This window comes from Halichoerus grypus, chromosome 14 (genome assembly GCF_964656455.1).
Source record: "Halichoerus grypus chromosome 14, mHalGry1.hap1.1, whole genome shotgun sequence".
Lineage (NCBI taxonomy): Eukaryota > Metazoa > Chordata > Mammalia > Carnivora > Phocidae > Halichoerus > Halichoerus grypus.
Genome location: NC_135725.1, coordinates 67,299,977 through 67,318,475, shown reverse-complemented (window position 1 = coordinate 67,318,475; position 18,499 = coordinate 67,299,977). Strand labels below are relative to the sequence as shown.

The window sequence follows — 18,499 nt, the reverse complement described above, 5'->3', positions numbered from 1 at the left end:
GGTCATGAGTGACTCCTCAGATCCTCACTGACTTTCTCTCTCCAGGAAGAGCGTGTGTCCATCTGTGTTATCTTTGAAATGTGCTTCATCTCAGCCAGCTGAGAGATGTCCTTTGAATTCTTGAGGACCAGATAAGTGAGAGGTGAATATGCTTCCTGTTTTTCAGTTTTCCCTCAGATAGCTAATAATTTACTATGTTGTATTTGCAATATATATTAGAAACATAAAATCATATAGCTATAAATATAGACTACCATAAGAGCTTGTAAGTACCAAATCTAGTTTAAGAATGCTGAAGTACTCAACTAAAATAAAAATTAAAGTTTTTTTGTAGGAAAATCCTAGTACATCTGTGTCAGTACTAAAGAAATTCTCCTTGTGGGGTTATTAGCATGCTATTTACTTGAAGTAACTTAATACTTACAATAAAGACAGTATATTTATTACTGTCTCATTACCTTATAGCAACATAATAGTTCCAGGTAAGAGGACACAAATATAAAACACAATAAAAAGAATCAGAATGTATCTGTAGGCTTTTATTAGGGCAAACATTTCCATAACCATAAATATCTCATTATCACAGATAGATTGTCTCAAGTACCTTTGTTAAATAGTAATCCAAAGTGAAGTAAAAGTTAGTAAAATAAATTGTAAATGAAGACATTTCAGCATATAAACCAATGAGTCTTCAACAGTTTTTAATATGAGGATCTAATAACATTATTTTCCACATAAGTAATTATTAATGTAAAAACCAAAATTAATAGAGATGATACAGATGATATTGTACTTTTCCATAATAAACATGTTTAATATTTTTATGAATCCCATTTAGTATTACAAAATAAACTTTACTGGACAAAAACTTTTAATATTTCAGAAAAATAGACATGAAAAGTTGGACAATGTATATAAATAGTTTAGAAATATTATCATAGGCATGGAAATGTGACATAATCATTTCAACATAAGGAAATGCTATAAAAGCAGAGGGTTGTCAAAACAGAGTACAAGAGATATTCTGAAACAAATGAAAAATCAAGATCTTGTAGGAATGACAATTTTTAATGTATGACAGATACTGAAATGCCAAAGGGAAAATGAACAGAACTATTTCCTCATGGTGGTGACAATGGACAGAGGCAGCTTTTAAAAATGCAAAGGACATAGCAAATTAACTTACCACCTCCTTCATATAAAAATGAGAATCTCTTGGGAGAGTTTAAGTACCATTAGCAGACACATCTTATAGCAGTTAATGCAATGCTTCGTATTTCAATGGAAAACTATTTCAATGGTGAAAATGACATAGGAATCAGAAGCATATTCTTCTGAGACTCAAGGAAGTTAACACTTTCTCGAACTGGAAAAAAACATTTCATAAGAAGGCATATAAAGTTATTGACTGAATCAAATTTGTGGTTCGAATACTTCATGCCTAGTGAAATAGCTTACCAGCTGCCACAACCCTGGGATCCTCATGAGACTGATGTCTCCCAGCCGCACGACTGTCTGCACTCTCATTCCACCAAAGAACATGAACTGCAGAAATAAACCAAAAACAGCGTCTAAAGACTATGGCGTTACTACAAGTAAGAAATACAGAAAAATTAATCAGAAACATTAAGTCTTGTTCTTTAGATCAAAATAGTGGATATCAAAAAGGTAAAATTAAGTATGTTAGTAGTAAGATTTCAGAGGGGGTCAGAGATTCGGGAGAGAAATTTATAAATTAATCAAACTGGTTTTATAGATGAAGAAACAGAAATCTGGAAAGGGAAAGTAAATAACACACTAAACACAATTAAGTCTATAATGAGGCTTCATGACTTTCTAATACATTTTAGTTTATTTAAAAAAGGAAGATTATAGGGACGCCTGGGTGGCTCAGTCAGTTAAGCGGCTGCCTTCGGCCTGGGTCGTGATCCCAGGGTCCTGGGATCGAGTCCCGCATCGGGCTCCTTGCTCAGCGGGGAGCCTGCTTCTCTCTCTCTCTCCCTCTGCTTGTGCTCTCTCTGTCAAATAAATAAAATCTTTAAAAAAAAAAAAAAAAAAAGGAAGATTATAAAAGATTTGTGTTTACTACTGAAAATCTTGATGATATGAAGAAGCAAATAAAAAGTAGCATAATTTTAACCACCTCGAGAGAACCTCTATTGACATTTAGTGCATTTCCTTTAAACAAATGAGTAAAATCAAATTACACTTACCAGTAGATTTTTAAAAATCAACAATGCATATTTCCCATGGCAGTAACCTTAATTTTTAATGGCTATGTGAATTCCTCCCTATAGATATAAGAACTTTTTATCCAAGCCCCTGACTGATTAGATTAATATTGTAATATTTTTTGAAATATGGAATAAATGTTTTTGTGTATAATATTTTAAAATTTTTAATAATTCTGATGTAAGATATGTTAGCTGTATAGGAAAATGTGGATAAAAAGAGAAAAGAGGAGTCATTTCTATACCACCTAGAAAAAAAGCCACTTTTATATTTGCTGTATCTCTTTCTATATTTATGTGTATATATATGTATTTTTATAAATATTTATACACACATAAACATGTAAGTTTATGGTTATATAAATACATGATGTAGATACATATATTTTTTTCTGGATAATCTGCATATTACATAAAAATGTTTCTTTATTGTAAATAATACTGAGAGAAACCTCATTAGAGTAGCATCTACATATGTATCTATAATAATAACAAAGCTGATGACAACTACTACTAATATTTACTGGGTGTTGATTACATGCCAGACCTGGTTTTAAGCATTTTGCATGTATTAACTCATTTAGTCTATTTAGTCTTCATAATAATTTTCGGTGGTAGATATTAGTATCATCATTTTATGGATGAGGAAACTAAGGCACAGTGAGGTTAAGTAACTTACCCAGGGTCACAAAGTTATAAGTGGTGAAGCTGGGATTCAAACCCAGGCAGTCTGGATCTGAATATTTTCTTAATATAAATTCCTAAAATTTAAATTGAGAGAACCAAAGAGTATATCTTATATATATATATATATATGCACTTACAAATATACAGTGTATATATTATACACTGTCCTCCAGATATGAAGTACTGATTTATACTCAGCATATTACCATTCTCCTAGTACACTAAGAATGGATTAAGATTAAAAAGTGTGTGTACACACACATTTTATTTTTTTTTTTTTAAAGATTTATTTTAGAGAGAGAGAGCACACACGTGCATGGATAGAGGGAAGGGCAGAGGGTGAGGGAGAGAGAGAATCTCAAGCAGACTCCCCGCTGAGTGCAGACCCCAGTGCAAGGCTTAATCTCACGACCCATGAGATCAAAACCTGAGCCGAAATCATAAATTGGACACCTAACCGACTGAGCCACACAGGCGCCCCAAGATTACAGTGTGTGTGCACACACATTTTCAATAATTTTTTTCTTGTAAAAGTTATACATGTCCTTTATAGTAAATTGGAAACTTAAAAAACCTTTAATCTCATTATTTAAATATGGCTATATATTTTATGTCATTTCAAATTTCCTTCTTGTATAACTAAACCCACCTAAATATCCATGCATATTTCCTTAATATTAGCAAAACTAATTTAAAAAATTAAGGCTTTTTGCCCAAGACAGCCCCAGGCTGGCCTCCTAACAACACAGGAACCAAACCCTGCCCACAACTGGCAAAAAGCACCATTGCAGGCAACTGGACTGAAGGCAAATGTGGCTCAGCCACAATAGTAAGGTGTATGCAACACACATAGGAGATACTCTGGAAGGGCCAGGTTCTGGTCAACAGGAGACACTGCACTGCAGAGCACTACATGAGCTCTTCTTCATAAGGCCATTACTTGCCTAACACATAGAAGCAGACACAGAGAGTTAGAAAAAATGAAGACACAGAAGAATATGTCCCAAATGAATCAACAGGACAAAATCCAGCAAGAGAACAAAATGAAACAGAGATAAGCAATATATCTCATAGAGAATTTAAAGTAATGATCATAAATATACTCACTGGACTTGAGAAAAGAGTGGAGGATCTCAGTGAGACCCTCAAAAGAGATAGAAAATACAAAAAACCAGTGAGAGATGAAGAACTCTGTAAGTGAAATTAAAAAATACACTAGAGGGAATATATAGTAGATTAGAGGAAGCAGAAGAATGGACCAGTGAGCTGGAAGACTGTAATGGAAAGCAATCAAGCTGAACAGGAGAAAGAGAGAAGATTAATTAAAAAAATGAGAATAGGTTAAGGGAACTCAGTGACACCATCAAGTGTAAATAACATTCACATTACAGGGATCCCAGAGAAAAGAGAGAAAAGGGGCAGCAAATTTATTTGAAGAAATAATAGCTGGAAACTCTGGAGAAGGAAACAAATCCAGATTCAGGAGGCACAGAGAGTCCCCAACAAATCATCCCAAGGAGGTCCAAAATATATAAAGAACCTATATAACTCAACACCCAAAAAACAAATAATCCAACTAAAAAATGGGCAGAAGACATGAATAGACATGAATTTCTCCAAACAAGGCATACAGATGGCCAACAGACACATGAAAAGATGCTCAACATCACTCATCATCATCAAAACAAATCTAAACCACAATGAGGTATCACCTCACATCTGTTAGAATGGCTAAAATAAAAAACACAAGAAACAACAAGTGTTGGTAAGGATGTGGAAAAAAAGGAACCCTCATGTGCCACTGGTGGGAATGCACACTGGTGCGGCCACTGTGGAAGACAGTATGGAGGTTCCTCAAAAAATTAAAAATAGAATTACCATAGGATCCAGTAATTACACTACTGGATATTTACCCAAAGAATATGAAAACATGAATTTGAAAAGATATATGCACCCCTGTGTTTACTGCAGCATTAAGTACAGTAGTCAAGATACGGAAGCAACCCACGTTCCATTGATAGATGAATGGATAAAGAAGTTGTGTGTGTGTGTGTGTGTGTGTGTGTGTGTGTGTGTGTGTGTGTAGTGGAATATTACTCAGCCATAAAAAAGAAATCTTGCCACTTGCAACATATGGATGGATATAATGCTAAGTGAAATAAGTCAATCAGGGAAAGACAAATACCACATGATTTCACTCATAATGGAATTTAAGAAACAAAGAAAAAAAAAAACCCGACTCTTAAATATAGAGAACCTTTGGTTGCCAGGGGGAGGTGGGTGGAAGGGTGGGTGAAATAGGTGAAGGGAATTAAGAGTACACTTATGATGAGTACTGAGTAATGTACAGAATTGTTGAAGCACTATATTGTACACCTGAAATTAATATAACACTGTGTGTTACTTATACTGAAATTAAAAAAATAAATAAAAAATTAAAAAAATGTCAAATACAAACAGATAAGCCTTTTTATTTATATTGCCAATTTTCTTGAGGGAAGATGAAGCAGATATGAACCCTACAAGTTTAACTCATTTTTCTCTGACCTATCTAATACTGTATCTATATAATGTATCCTTATTAGGTAAAAACTGGCATCTCATTATTGTTTTAATCTGAATCTTCTTTAATATATTTTTGGTAGTCATCTGTGTCTACCTTTGTAGAAGTATGTATGTATGTATTTTTTGCTTTTTGATTTCATTTAAGATATTTTGAGAGGCACAAAGCTTGAGCTTTGTATAATAAAATCATTCTTTTATAATAAAATTATTCTTTTTTTCCTTCATAGTTTCTTCATTTGCTTTTTGGCTTAGACATATTGTTTCCATACACATTGTTAAATAAATTCATCTGTATTTTGTTTTAGTAATTGTATGAATTCAATTTTTTAACTGAAATCCATAATCCAGGGGTGCCTGGGTGGCTCAGTCGTTAAGCGTCTGCCTCAGCTCAGGTCATGATCCCAGGGTCCTGGGATTAAGCCCCGCATCGGGCTCCCTGCTTAGCGGGAAGCCTGCTTCTCCCTCTCCCGCTCCCCCTGCTTGTGTTCCCTCTCTCACTGTGTCTCTCTCTGTCAAATAAATAAATAAAATCTTAAAAAAAAAAAGAAATCCATAATCCATCTTGATTTTATTTTAGCATTATGGTGTGAGATAGGCATCTAAAATTTTTTTCTCCTCTTCATATATTTTCCAACTTGAATATACATCTATAACATGTATATTAGTAGAAGTTGACTTTCTGAGCAATGATTAGCTCAGTTTTGGATATGTCCATTGGACATAAAGTGGAGAAGATGAAGAGGCAACCGGATATTACAAGTCTTTCAAATATTCATTAGCTATTCTTAGTCATTTATCCTTTCAGATAAATTTTACAAACATTTTTCAGAGTTTGCCACAAGAAAACTCTCTGAAATTCGGATTGGAATATCGTTCAACTTTAAAAAATTAAATATCCCAAATAGATATTTTATTAAATAAATTGATTAACCATATTTTTTTTCTTTGGGCTTGTCCATTGTTTTTAATGTTTATAATAATTACTATTACTTTTTTACCCATAAACAATCTTTCTACCCCAAGTAATGTTATTTAAAAAAAAAAAAAATCACAGGGGCACCTGAGTGGTGCAGTCAGTTAAGTGCCTGACTCTCGGTTTTGGCTCAGGCTTGATCTCAGGGTCTTGAGATTGTGCCTTCTTGGGCTCCACACTCAGTGTGGAGTCTGCTTAAGACCCTCTCTCCCTCTGCTCCTCCCCACCGCTCTCTCTTTTGCATAAATGTGCTCTCTCTCTCTCAAAATAAATAAATTTTTAAAAAAAATTACAAGAAGCACAAACTTCCAGTTACAAGATAAGTAAGTTTTGGGGATGTAATATACAACATGAAGACTACAGTTAACAATTCTACACTATATATTTGAAAGCTGAAAGAGAGTAGATCTTAAAAGTTCTTATCATAAGGAGAAAAATTTGTAACTGTGAGGTGATGGCTGTTAACTAAACTTATTGTGGTGATCACTTTACAACATATATCAAATCATTATGTTGTATACCCTAAACTTATATGTCAATTATAGCTCAATAAAACTGTGAAAAAAGGAAAAAAAAAATCATTAAAAGTACATTCAGAGGAAAATAAGGTGATGAAAGAAACAGGTGACTTTTTCAGGTTCCTTCCAGTATTTACAATTTTATCATTTTGATGTATCAGGGAAAAGAACAGTTCAGTATTTAAAAAAAACTTTATAAGGTGAATAACATTCTAAATAAGATGTAAAACAGGTTTGCTCAACCCTTAAAATTACAAAGCTAAAACTTGGGCAATAAAAAGCAAAATATAGTCCATAATGAGAACAGAGACAAACTGACAAAAGGAACTTAATGTGGATCACCCATATATTTTGCAATTTCATAAGAAGAAATGGACAACTGTACCTCTGTTGAGCACTCCATATTCTGCATGGAACACTCCAACTAGTTTTGTGTAGCCTCGATTGATATGAGTATGAACTGCCCTTTTAAATGGGTCACCCCACAGAGCTGGCCCACCAGGTTTCATTTGAAAAGTAGCTAGTTCATAGATTCCTAGAATAGGGAGAAAAATAATTATTTTATAGAACACATTCAAGCAATTTCCAATCATGTTTAGTTTGGTTCCAGTGGAAGGCTAACTACATATGTAGATTTTGAGGATCATACCTGTATACATGTTAACATGTTAGACATATTTACTAATAATTTGCATTGTTTTTCTTTGCTTTTATGTTTAGAAAGTCCTTGTCCTAGTTTAAGGGTCAGTCGTTAAACTTATCATACAGAACAGACAAAAATGGATGGAATCTGTAGTTAAGGTATTATCTATTTTTAATCTATAAAATTTGTCAATAAAAGTGAGAATTTATAATGTAATAGTATTTTTTAGTTGCCTGAGTCTATACTTTTATAAAAGAAATGAATAAGGAGGTATTCCCAGTCTCTTATAGTTCCATTCTGTTTACCAATTTCTACTAACTTATCTCTCTATATAATTTCCCCTGTAAGATTCCATATCCAACAGGAACAGCAAGCAAATAATGAACCTGAGGTGACTGTCTCTGAGTTCTGAGGAAAAAAAAAAAATTCTAAAGGAGATGGTTTTATTATTCCTAAATATCCAGGTAATTACTTGGAAAGCATTTTACCTTCTGGACAGAAGTAGAGGCTAGGTGAAGAGAAGGAAACCAGGGGACAAGTAGATTTAGAAAGTAAAAGAAAAACATGCAAAAGTTACTGAAGAATCATGAATAGCATAGAGGAAAAGAACTAAGATTTGATACTTTCTGAGAAGCCAACTAGTTCATTTAGTTAGTGCTGAAAGCTGAGGGGGAGCTAAGAAGATAAATTTCTAAATCAGATTCTTCAAATCTCTTATAATCTAAAATGCACTACGAAGTTCGGAATAATGGGGGAAATAAAACATTTAAATTAGTTTATGCTTTTGCTAATCTGACCTTTGTTTAAAACTGGATTGAGGTAATAATTTCTTTAAGTCAGCAAGAAGTAAAATCAGCAAGAAGACAAATCTTTAGGAATTACTTTCAAACTGAGAAATAAGAAAGAGGAAGACATGAAAGTTAGACTACAGTAATGCAGCTTGGCAGTTCCAGTTAATTCATTCCCCTAGTCAATTTTATAAGCAAATATATACTTAAGATTTAAGATTAGTTGTAGTTTATGGAAAAATACTTTTATATTTAAAAGTTTATATTATTTTAAAACTATGACAAAGTATCACACATACTATCCCTCACCTACCCACAGATGTGTTCTCTGCTCCTAAGGCCCAACTTCTCAACCTTTACTGACCACGTCAACTTTTTCTATAATATAGCTAAGCTTTAAGAATCAGTAAGATACCAATATGGAAAAACACTTCATTATTCAATGGTCATTTTTTTAAAAGATAAGCTAAGAGCACCAATTTATTTTTATTTGAACAATCAACATACGTTCCTATATTAAACAAAGATTAACTTCTTTTCCAGCAGAACTTGAGTTTTTATAGCTTAAAATCTTTAATTTTTTCTCTATCAGAATTCAAAGTGACTAAGAGGGGGCGACTTGCCTTCTTTTGGAGGCTTTTCTAGTTTGCACCATGGCACCAGATAAGTAATCTCACTCTCTTGTTTATCAATAAGAGCCAAATTTGGAATGAGGTACTGTTCTTGCCATTCCTTATCTTTGGCCAATGCTTTCCGAACTTCAGTTCGATGAGCAAAATTATCTATGGGAAAAGAAGGAGCAAGAAAACCAAAAATTATTGATTTAAAATCACCTGTACTTTTTCTGGGTTTCATTCAATCCACCGAGTGTTCATCAAGGGCACAGGACACTGTATTATATCACTGGAGATAACATACAGATGTGACATCAGTCCCCAAATTTCTCATGGCCTGAAAGGGCAGTAGAAATGTCAACAACTAATGATAATGTCATGTAGTGGGCTTTATAGGCTCTACCACTTAATAGGTAGTCGTGTGACTTAGGTTAAGTTATTAAATCTTTCTGTGCCTATTTCTTAACTCTGTAAAATGGGGATAATGATATAATATCTCCCTTTAGGGCTGTTAAGATTAAATGAATTAGTACACAACAGTTTTTGGCAACTCGTTAGAACTCAGTATACATTAACTATTCTTATTAATTTAATTGAGGCATTTAAAATTATAGCAGCAGTTTAGAGTATTTTTCTGTGGTGGTGGTGGTGGTGGGTGATCAAGTCAAGATACACCTTGAATTACATTTAACGTGAATGAAATTAAGGTGCACTTTGACAGCTGCTGCTTTGAACTAACAGCTTCCAAAGAAATAGTGCTAATTCTCTGTCATCCCTTCTTTTTATTTTTATTTACTTTTATTTTTTTTATTTTTAAAAAATATTTTATTTATTTGACAGAGAGAGAGAGAACACAAGTAGGCAGAGCGGCAGGCAGAGGGAGAGGGAGAAGCAGGCTCTCCGCTGAGCAGGAAGCCGGACGTGGGGCTCGATCCCAAGACCCCAGGATCATGACCTGAGCCGAAGGCACCCGCTTAACCGACTAAGCCACCCCGGCGCCCCTGTCATCCCTTCTTTTTACTCAGTACTATTTCTCTTCTCTTTGTTTCCCAAACAAGTACATATATTTGCTAACATATGGGCCCAGTACTACATTTAACTATTAGGGCCTCGCAAGATGAATGGGGAAATAGTTTTCTATGGTTTATGCTGAGGATAAGGAATAACATCTATCTTAGAGCTTAAGTAAGTTTTATCAGGACTACTAGCAGTTTTGTTTTTTTCTTTTTTTAACTGGGATATGATTCAACTGGCGGTGCATTAAAGCATAAGTTGTGTTTTAATGGGGTTTGTTCTACTACAATTGGGAAAACCTCTAGACTATGGACATGCTAAGTACAGAATGAGCACTTTTCATGTTATTTTATGACTATTAACTTTGGACACTGATGACCAAATACTAAATGAAATTATTAAAAGTTTTTGGATATCATGATGTACTACTGTAGACTTCAGAAAGATTAAACAATGGAGTAACAAACATTCTGGGGATTCCAGTAACCATACTCCTTCCTCTACTAAACCAGGGATGGATCAGCTTCAATATGGGAAGAACTCTAGTTCCTTTTCCTTTACTTCCCTAAACTAGTATCATGACAGTGAATTCCTTGAAACTCTGGGGTACAGAAATAAAACAAAAGTGGTCCGAAACCTGACAGATTTATTATATCTTACAGAAGGGTGAGGGCTTCAAAGTTTACTATCCTCTCCTATTAACTTCTATTTCACTAAAGCCCCTAGACATTAGAATGATTTCTGTTAAAACACTGATATTCAGCTATAGCTTCAATAAAAAAAAAATTCTACTCCCCTTTTATGATCTTAACCCACTTGGGTTCTTGCAATCACTGCTTTAAATTTTTCATAAACCATCTTTACAATAAGCTATTCTTAACTTTTCCTAAGAATTAAGTGTGGTTCAAAATTTTATGACTTGAAATCTGAGATGCCATTTTCTCACTATCACATTCTCATGTGCTAATAAACATTTCCAGCAATGGGTTACTACAGGTATACCACTGGGAGGCACAATCCCTGAATTTATTTTTTGGTATTGCTATTTAAAAGTTTTACTTCACCTGTATGTATTTATAGTAACATAGATCCAAGAACTAAGTCACTAATTCGTGGGTAACATCTAACAGAATGAAAATCTGTACTGAATACTTAAGCTGATGACTCATACCATACTTCCAAACATGAAACACTTTATTCATTCTGCCTCCAAATTCTACACTCCAGTATCCAACCAATTCAGAGTGAGCTGTCCGAAGATGAATGTTTTTCTTAGTATTTTCCAGGAACTCATTCATCTTTGAGGGCTTAAGATAATAGGTACGAAATTCATAGAGTGTTCCATCGTATTGTCTGGGGCCTGTAGCAAAAGATGAGCACACCTGAAGAAAGATAAGGCAAATTTAAATATTTTGGGAAAGTAGGGCTTATAATATCATGTTACAAGCAAATCTGAGTCTGAAAACAAGCGACACTCAGTAGACTCACAATCTGTTTGTACTCTGTGGTCCTTTCTCCATAGATAATTTGTTTAGAGAGATATCAGTAAAGAAAACTACTTTTAAGTATTCCAAATATATAGCTACCACGTCCTTGTAGGTAGTCTACCTCTAGTTGCTTTTTCATGAGAAGTTTCTTCTAAGAAGCCACTGGGGCAATTTCTTTACCCAAAAACTACAATTAGGATCCTAATAAGTTTTGCAAATAGTTTAAATATCCCTTATTTAGTCAATATTCCATCTTTAGTCAATAGTATATGTATGTGTTAGAGTTAAGCATTAAAAACAATTTTATAAAATATATAGTATTTTGGCTGGCACAATGGAAATGTGTTTACTAGCAGAAAATTCTTTTCTTCCTTTCCTTTCCTCTTTCCCTCCCTTCCTTCCTTCCTTCCTTTTTAGGTTCTTAAAACAATGGAAATTGCTGGTCAGGTCAAAGTATTTCCTAAATTCAATGAAGTAAACCACTGGTCAAAAAATAGGATAGAGGGGCACCTGAGTGGCTTAGTTGGTTAAGCGCCAAATTCTTGATTGCCACTGAGATTAATCTAAGGGTTGTGAGATCCCTGCCTCCAGCTCTGTGCTGAGCATGGAGCCTGCTTAACATTCTCACTCTCCCTCTCCCTCTGCCCCGCCCCACTGTGCTCTCTCTCTCTCTTAAAAAAATAAAAATACGATAGGAATTTAACTAATGTAATAGGAAACTATGGCCTATCCAACTGCATTGTAATATAGTCATAGGATGTGTAAAGCTAGAAAAAGGAAAAAAAGTCGATGAGTCACAATTGTCTTGAGTCAGTATTTTTTTTTTTTAATTTTTAAAAAAGATTTTATTTTTCCATTTATTTGAGAGAGAGAGAGTGCACATGAGCCAGGGGTGGGGGTGGTGGTGGAGAGGAGCAGAGGGAGAGGTACAAGCAGACTCTGTGCTAAGGGCAGGAGCCAGAGGTGGGGTTAGATCCCAGGACCCTGAGATCATGACCTGAGTTGAAACCAAGAGTTGGGACACTTTAGCCACATGAGCCACCCAGGTACTCCTGAGTCATTATGTTTTTAATTATAGATGCAGTCTGAAGAAGGGCATTTAACCCACCCAGTTATACCATGTTAATGGAAATAGTTTTTAAGAACCATTAGTTCCTTTTGTAATAGTCATATGTTCACTATGTAAATTTCTAATTTGGGTCTCTGAGTGAACTGAACTTTCAGTGGGAAATGCTCTGCCAGAAATTATCCTCTGTGTATATGTATGTGTTTATATGTGTAAATGTACACACAGATATATGTATATAAACACAGACACACTCATATGGTATTCTAGTTTACAAATCCATCTTACATAAGTTTGATTAGCATGTGCATATTTCCTAAAGCTGATTACACCCAGCATAATCTATTATAACAGTTTTCAGACCTATAAAGCTATGGATGAATTTTGGGCTTATGCTGACTACCTGCTCCAACAATCAAAAGCAGTATGCTTCTTGCTCTGGCATATTTTTTTTTACAAAGCACAATAGTATATGTATTTTACTTGTGTATAAGACTGAATTATAATCATCTATCTTGAGCTCATCCCATTCATGTCTATGATGAGTTATATTCTTATTGTCTGATTGACATTTGCCATCAAAAACAATTGCAGCCCCTATGTTTGGCAGACATTCTTTTTTGTGCCATTTTACTACTCTAATAACAAAATGCTATGCAAATGAAAACTGCCTAATATTTATAGCTTAAAAATATTATAAATAAAATATAAATGTATCAAAAATAGGCCAATGGGGTACTTGTGACAATTGCTTTTACGTTGTTTTTCAGGGAATTTGTATTTGGGGAACAAAATAAGTGATCACAGGCACACATTTTTATTACCTTTTGCAGAAGAGTACAATAGGAAAGCTCAGGGAGAGGTTAACAGCAATGAAGCAATGAGATGTGTACGTGTGTGGGAAGGGGTAGGTGATTTTTGTTGAGGGACACTAGAACTATGCAACCACAATACAGGACTAGTATGCTAGGGAAGGAAACATGAGTGCTTCAGGCTCCCTAATCTCCAAAGAAAGTCTCATTTTCCTCAGCACTGACTTCCAATTCCAATGAGTCACAATTGTCTTGAGTTACTATGCTTTTTTTTTTTAAAAAAGATTTTATTTATCCATTCATTTGAGAGAGAGAGAGTGCACATGAGCCAGGGGTGGTGGTGGTGGTGGGGAGGAGCAGAGGGAGAGGTACAAGCAGACTCTGTGCTAAGGTCAGGAGCCAGAGCTGGGGTTAGATCCCAGGACCCTGAGAATATAACTCATCACTGGAATTTTTTCCAATTAGAACAACTGGCTGACATTTAATAATCAAAGTTCAGAGTAAAGCTGTAAGGAATACCTCTTGGCCCTGCCCCAGTAGAGTGTCAATCAGGAAAGATTAAGACTGGATTGCTAATCTTGGGTTAATGGGCCATCATTGGTTCCTCAGTCTTCCACAGAGTCAGTCTCAAGAGTAGGTTCATCCCCTTTCACTTATACCCTTCGAGAAAAGTACCAGCCTCAATATCAAAGGAAAAAATCTGTAGATTCACAGAATAGGCCAAGTCCCGACAGTTTAGGCTGAATCACAAAAATCTATCGTGTGCTTTTCTCATCTAAGGTTAAGTGAGGGTATCATTCTGTTTGCTACGAGGTTCCTGGCCCTGCCTGGCTCGGCCACCACCCGCACGAGGCAGTGGGCAGCTGGGCAGGATGCTCCACCACTGGCACGCTGGCCCTCCTCTTCAGGGTTCTCTGCAAAACGCTCAGAAGTTGTGTACATATCGTTTAAACGGGGGAGGCCTGTTCTTTCGCCAGCGGCTGGTTGACCTATTTCTCTCCTACCTTCTGTCTGGAGGGGGCGGTGGCTTGTCAAAGGACAAAATCTATAGGAACGCTCGACCAGCAAGCACCAGGCACTGGCCCCAACGTGGCAAACGCAGCAGCTGGAGCTTCAGGGGTGTCCTCAGGGCCGCCTGGCACCTTGGCCAGAAAAACCCTGTTCGCGGTTGCTGCGAATTGCCCGGGAGGCGACCCTGGTCACCGGACCTCCCCGAACTGCGCCCCCTTCCTCCCGCGCTTCCTGGAATGCCCCGCCTCCGGGCCTGAGACCGCCACTAGAACTTCCGCGGCGGCCCCATCCCGCGAGCTGCACGGGCGAACCGCCTGGGCGCATGCGCGGCACTCACAAGTTTGGGCGAGCAAATCGGGTAGCGCATGCGCGGGGCGGCGAGCTCCCAGCTCACGCCCGCTCCCCTCCCCCAAGGCACGGTTTGGGCGCGTCTCCGCGGCCGGTACCTGAGGCGCGAGCTTCCGCGCAGCCAGAGCCCTAGTCAGGCCGCTTCGGAGGATGAGCATGGCGGGGCTTCGAGCGCTGGGAAGGACAGCCAGCCGGTACTCTTCCTTAGATTCCTCCTGTTAGGGCTTACCCGCCTGGAAAAGAGCAGCGACTGAACTCCTGGCGGACGCAGGCTGGGGCGGGACTCGGCGGCGTGAGCTCCGCCTCTGGTGCCGAGGAACGTGGCGGCACCGCCCCGTCTGCTCGCGTCCTTCCCGGGCCCAGCGCCTGGCGCGTTTGGGCGGCAAGGCATTTGGTCCTCCGTTTGTTTCCTCAGACATTCTTACCCAACGTCAGGGGGGACATTAGGATTGGCTGAAGGCGGGGATCGTTCCCGTTCCACCTTTCTGAGCCCATCACCTCGTCTCCATGCGCAGTTGCGCAGCAGTTCTTAAGAGTTCGCGTGCAGAATGCGTGTTTGTCCTTTGAGAAGGGAGTATGATGCGTGCACGCGTAATGCTGTGCATTTAAAATCGTGGAGGTTTTTGCCCTGGTTAATCGTTAGTCGGGGTGATTTATGTAAAGACCTGGAGCCTTCACTTTTCCTCATGAAGTGCATCCTCTTTCCCTAATCGCCACCCCAGCATGACCTCCTAAGGCTTCAAATAATTAATATTGTATTTCTCAGGAGCTCAGAAGAATGAGGTCGCTGAACCAGACGTGAAAAAAGTCAAAGTTAAACATACACTGTTTAAAACTAGATAATTCTGTAAACCTTAAAAGCAAAACAGCTGACTTCTGATCTAGTTAGTCGGTAGTCCCTGTCTCTGGTTATTGGTCACCAAAATAAAACCTTAAGCATTTCAAGCTGTTTCTTCTAATGCCTGTTTGTATATTTTTAAATAATAGGCATTTTCTGCTATTTCTTGATTTTTTTCAGTTATAGATAGTATCTATTGACTTATTCACGAAGAGGATTTAAGTCTCTTATGTACCACTCCATCAAAATAATTTTCCTTCTAATGCTTACATTAGACGCAGGCACTGGCCCCAACGTGGCAAACGCAGCAGCTGGAGCTTCAGGGGTGTCCTCAGGGCCGCCTGGCACCTTGGCCAGAAAAACCCTGTTCGCGGTTGCTGCGAATTGCCCGGGAGGGGCAGCGTCTAATGCTTACATTAAAAATAGTTAATTGATTTCATTAATTTACATTATCTACATTATGTTAATGTTAACATTCTTGTTAATAATTACATTATTGCAGACGTTAATATCATATAACTTACATTATTAGGACCAGGGAATTAGTTGTGCCTTGTGCAAAGACTTTTCAATGATCTATTCAGCAGAAAGTAGATTTTTAAAAATTATAATTCCAGAGGGGATGAGTCAGTTTTTCTGGATGATGGGCATCCATTTCTAACTAATGTAGAGAAAACGAAGCATCATCTGTACCCAGACTGGATCTTTAATGTTTAAATTTATTTTCTTAGCTTTTATCCCCTCTTGAATTAACTAACTCATTGACTCATTCAACCCATATTTGTTAAATTTCTTTTATGTTTCAAGCACATTTGCAGTAACTGGGGTACAGAGTTGAACAAAAGATAGAGTTCTTGTCCTCTTAGAACTTAAAGGTTAGGGGAAACAAACAAATGAAGAGAAAATATGTCAGAGATTAATCAATACTGTGAAGAAGAACAAAGTAAGATCTGAAGAATAGAAAGTGTTAGAGGGAGGTAGCAGAGACTGTTAGCTGTTTTATCATTATCCATTCTCCTACAGGCCCCCTTTTTAAAAAATTTGCAGTAGAAACTATGCAGCTTGGTGCAGTCATGTGACTAAGTCCTGGCCAGTGCATTTATTTAGAGCATTAATGACTTAATTGTAAGTGATCTTAAGCAGTGTAGGGGGGATGGTTCTCCTCTTTGGCCCTTTCTTATATCTGCATGCTGACATGTGGATATAATGGGAAAAGCTCTTGGACTGTGTGGTAGAAGCCACATGCTGGAGATGGTGGAACAAGAGGGAAGAAGCCTAGGTTCTGACACCAGGGAACACCATGCTAGGAGCTGTGGACCGCCTATCTCTGGACTTATTTTACAAGAGAAATCATCTTCTAGTTTAAGCTACTGCTATATGGCTTAAACTTATAACTGTCATCAATAGCAGGGTGACTATTTTTTTTTTCTCTCTTTCATTTGTTTCTATTATTTTCTTTATACCTGTCATTTACTAATCACCAAATTCTTTGCCAAAAGTATACATTTTTTTTTCTCAATGTGATTAAAACCTATTAATCAGCTTATCAGTTTCATCTAATAGAGTTATCTTTTGGGAATTCATTGTTCTGTTGCTCCAGTGTGGACTAGTTGCTCTCTAAGGTGGCGTGGTAGTACTTCTGGGATCTCCTTTCACTAATATCCTGGGGAATATAATTTGCCTTGTTTCGACCTCCTGTTTTCAGGATCTTGTCTTTTTTTTTCCTCCTAATTTTAGGAGAGGGTACATGGGAATTAAACTTTTGAGAACTTCATCTCTAAAACTGTCTTAATTTTATCAACCCTCTTAATTTATAGTTTGGTTGGGTATAAAATTCTACATTGGCAATAATTTTTCCTCATATTTTTAAAGGTAATGCTTCATTGCATTATAGCTTCTAGTGAAAAATTTATGCCACTCTGATTCCTGATTTTTTTGTATGTGACTTGTTTCTCTCTGGAAGCTTTTATGTTTTTCTCACTTTTCCTGATTTTCTGAAATTTCACAGTAATGTGCCTTGGAATAATTTTTTTGCCCCCATCTATTATTTCAATAGACCCTCTCCAATCTGGAAACCCTTAAGTTATGAAAAATTTATTGTTTCATGACCTTTGTCTATCAGCTTATATTTGGAGTGAGACCAAAAAAAAAAAAAAAAAATTGAAAGCCCTATGAGTATGGGTAGGTCTTGTTAAGTAATGGACTTTACTGTAATGTGACCTAACTGGACCTTCAGTGTACTTCCCTCACCTCAACTGTTACAATCTGTCAGTTATTTCTCTTGTCTAGTAAGATTTCCCCTGCAAAGAAGCTTTCAGTGTTCCATCTGTGAGGTATAATCTTTATTGCCAGGTTTATTGCCAGGTTCCTGAAGTTGAGGAGAGAAGGAGGCCAGAGATCTCAATATTGGTAGTCTCTTTCAGGAATATATTAATTAACATAGGCGAATTTGCTTTTACAAATTAACACCAAAAGTATATTATGACTCAAACTTATTTTTGTCAGAATCCAAAGTGAGTTTTCCTAGTATATAGGTAGCTCTTCTATACATGTTGAATTGAGGACACAGAGTTCTTTCACTTTGTGGTTTTGCCATTCCCCAGAACCTCATCATTAATTGCTCCTAGCCAGCAGAAAGCTAGAACTTCCAAGAAGATCTTCTAAAAGGAAAATGCTTACGAGATAGGAGTAAAATTCACAGCTATAACTTAGAGATAGATGAACATTGTTAAGTGATATCAGGTGCCTAAGACAATCTCCTATTCAATTTTTCACAGGCTTTAATTATCCTCAAAATGCTGTAAATTAAGCTATATCTACCTTTTTTAAGTGAGGAAGGTAAGACTCAGAGAGATTAAATAATTTCCCCAGATTCACTGATGCTAAGTGAACCAGCCAGGGTTT

The 18,499-nt window shown here is 36.8% G+C and overlaps 1 protein-coding gene across 3 annotated transcripts; it reads right to left on the bottom strand.

Annotated features, from left to right (window-relative positions):
• Window positions 1-518: 518 nt before the first annotated feature.
• NIPSNAP3A (nipsnap homolog 3A) lies at window positions 519-15,073 on the bottom strand. Of its 3 annotated transcripts, none has more exons than XM_036111453.2 (6): window positions 14,856-15,068; window positions 11,205-11,415; window positions 9,029-9,187; window positions 7,360-7,509; window positions 1,459-1,545; window positions 519-1,366 (listed from the first exon to the last, which is right to left on the bottom strand). In XM_036111453.2, exons 1-6 carry the CDS (start codon window positions 14,913-14,915, stop codon window positions 1,290-1,292), a joined length of 744 nt encoding a protein of 247 aa, XP_035967346.2. In that variant the 5' UTR covers window positions 14,916-15,068; the 3' UTR covers window positions 519-1,289. The 3 variants fall into 3 exon arrangements, with proteins under 3 accessions (XP_035967346.2, XP_077917667.1, XP_077917666.1); XM_078061541.1 differs by lacking the exons at window positions 519-1,366; window positions 1,459-1,545 and adding exons at window positions 1,820-2,036; window positions 2,911-2,992 and having other exon boundaries at window positions 14,856-15,071; XM_078061540.1 differs by lacking the exons at window positions 519-1,366; window positions 1,459-1,545 and adding an exon at window positions 1,820-2,036 and having other exon boundaries at window positions 14,856-15,073.
• Window positions 15,074-18,499: the final 3,426 nt, after the last annotated feature.

Excerpts from the sequence above, each read along its gene's own strand:
- NIPSNAP3A (XM_036111453.2), bottom strand. The coding sequence starts at position 14,915 with ATGCTCATCCTCCGAAGCGGCCTGACTAGGGCTCTGGCTGCGCGGAAG. Across the intron at positions 9,188-11,204 it reads GTTTCATGTTTGGAAGTATG|ATAATTTTGCTCATCGAACT; the intron begins GTATGAGTCATC and ends CTTTTCCCATAG. Across the intron at positions 1,546-7,359 it reads ATATGGAGTGCTCAACAGAG|TTCATGTTCTTTGGTGGAAT; the intron begins GTACAGTTGTCC and ends TTATTTCTGCAG.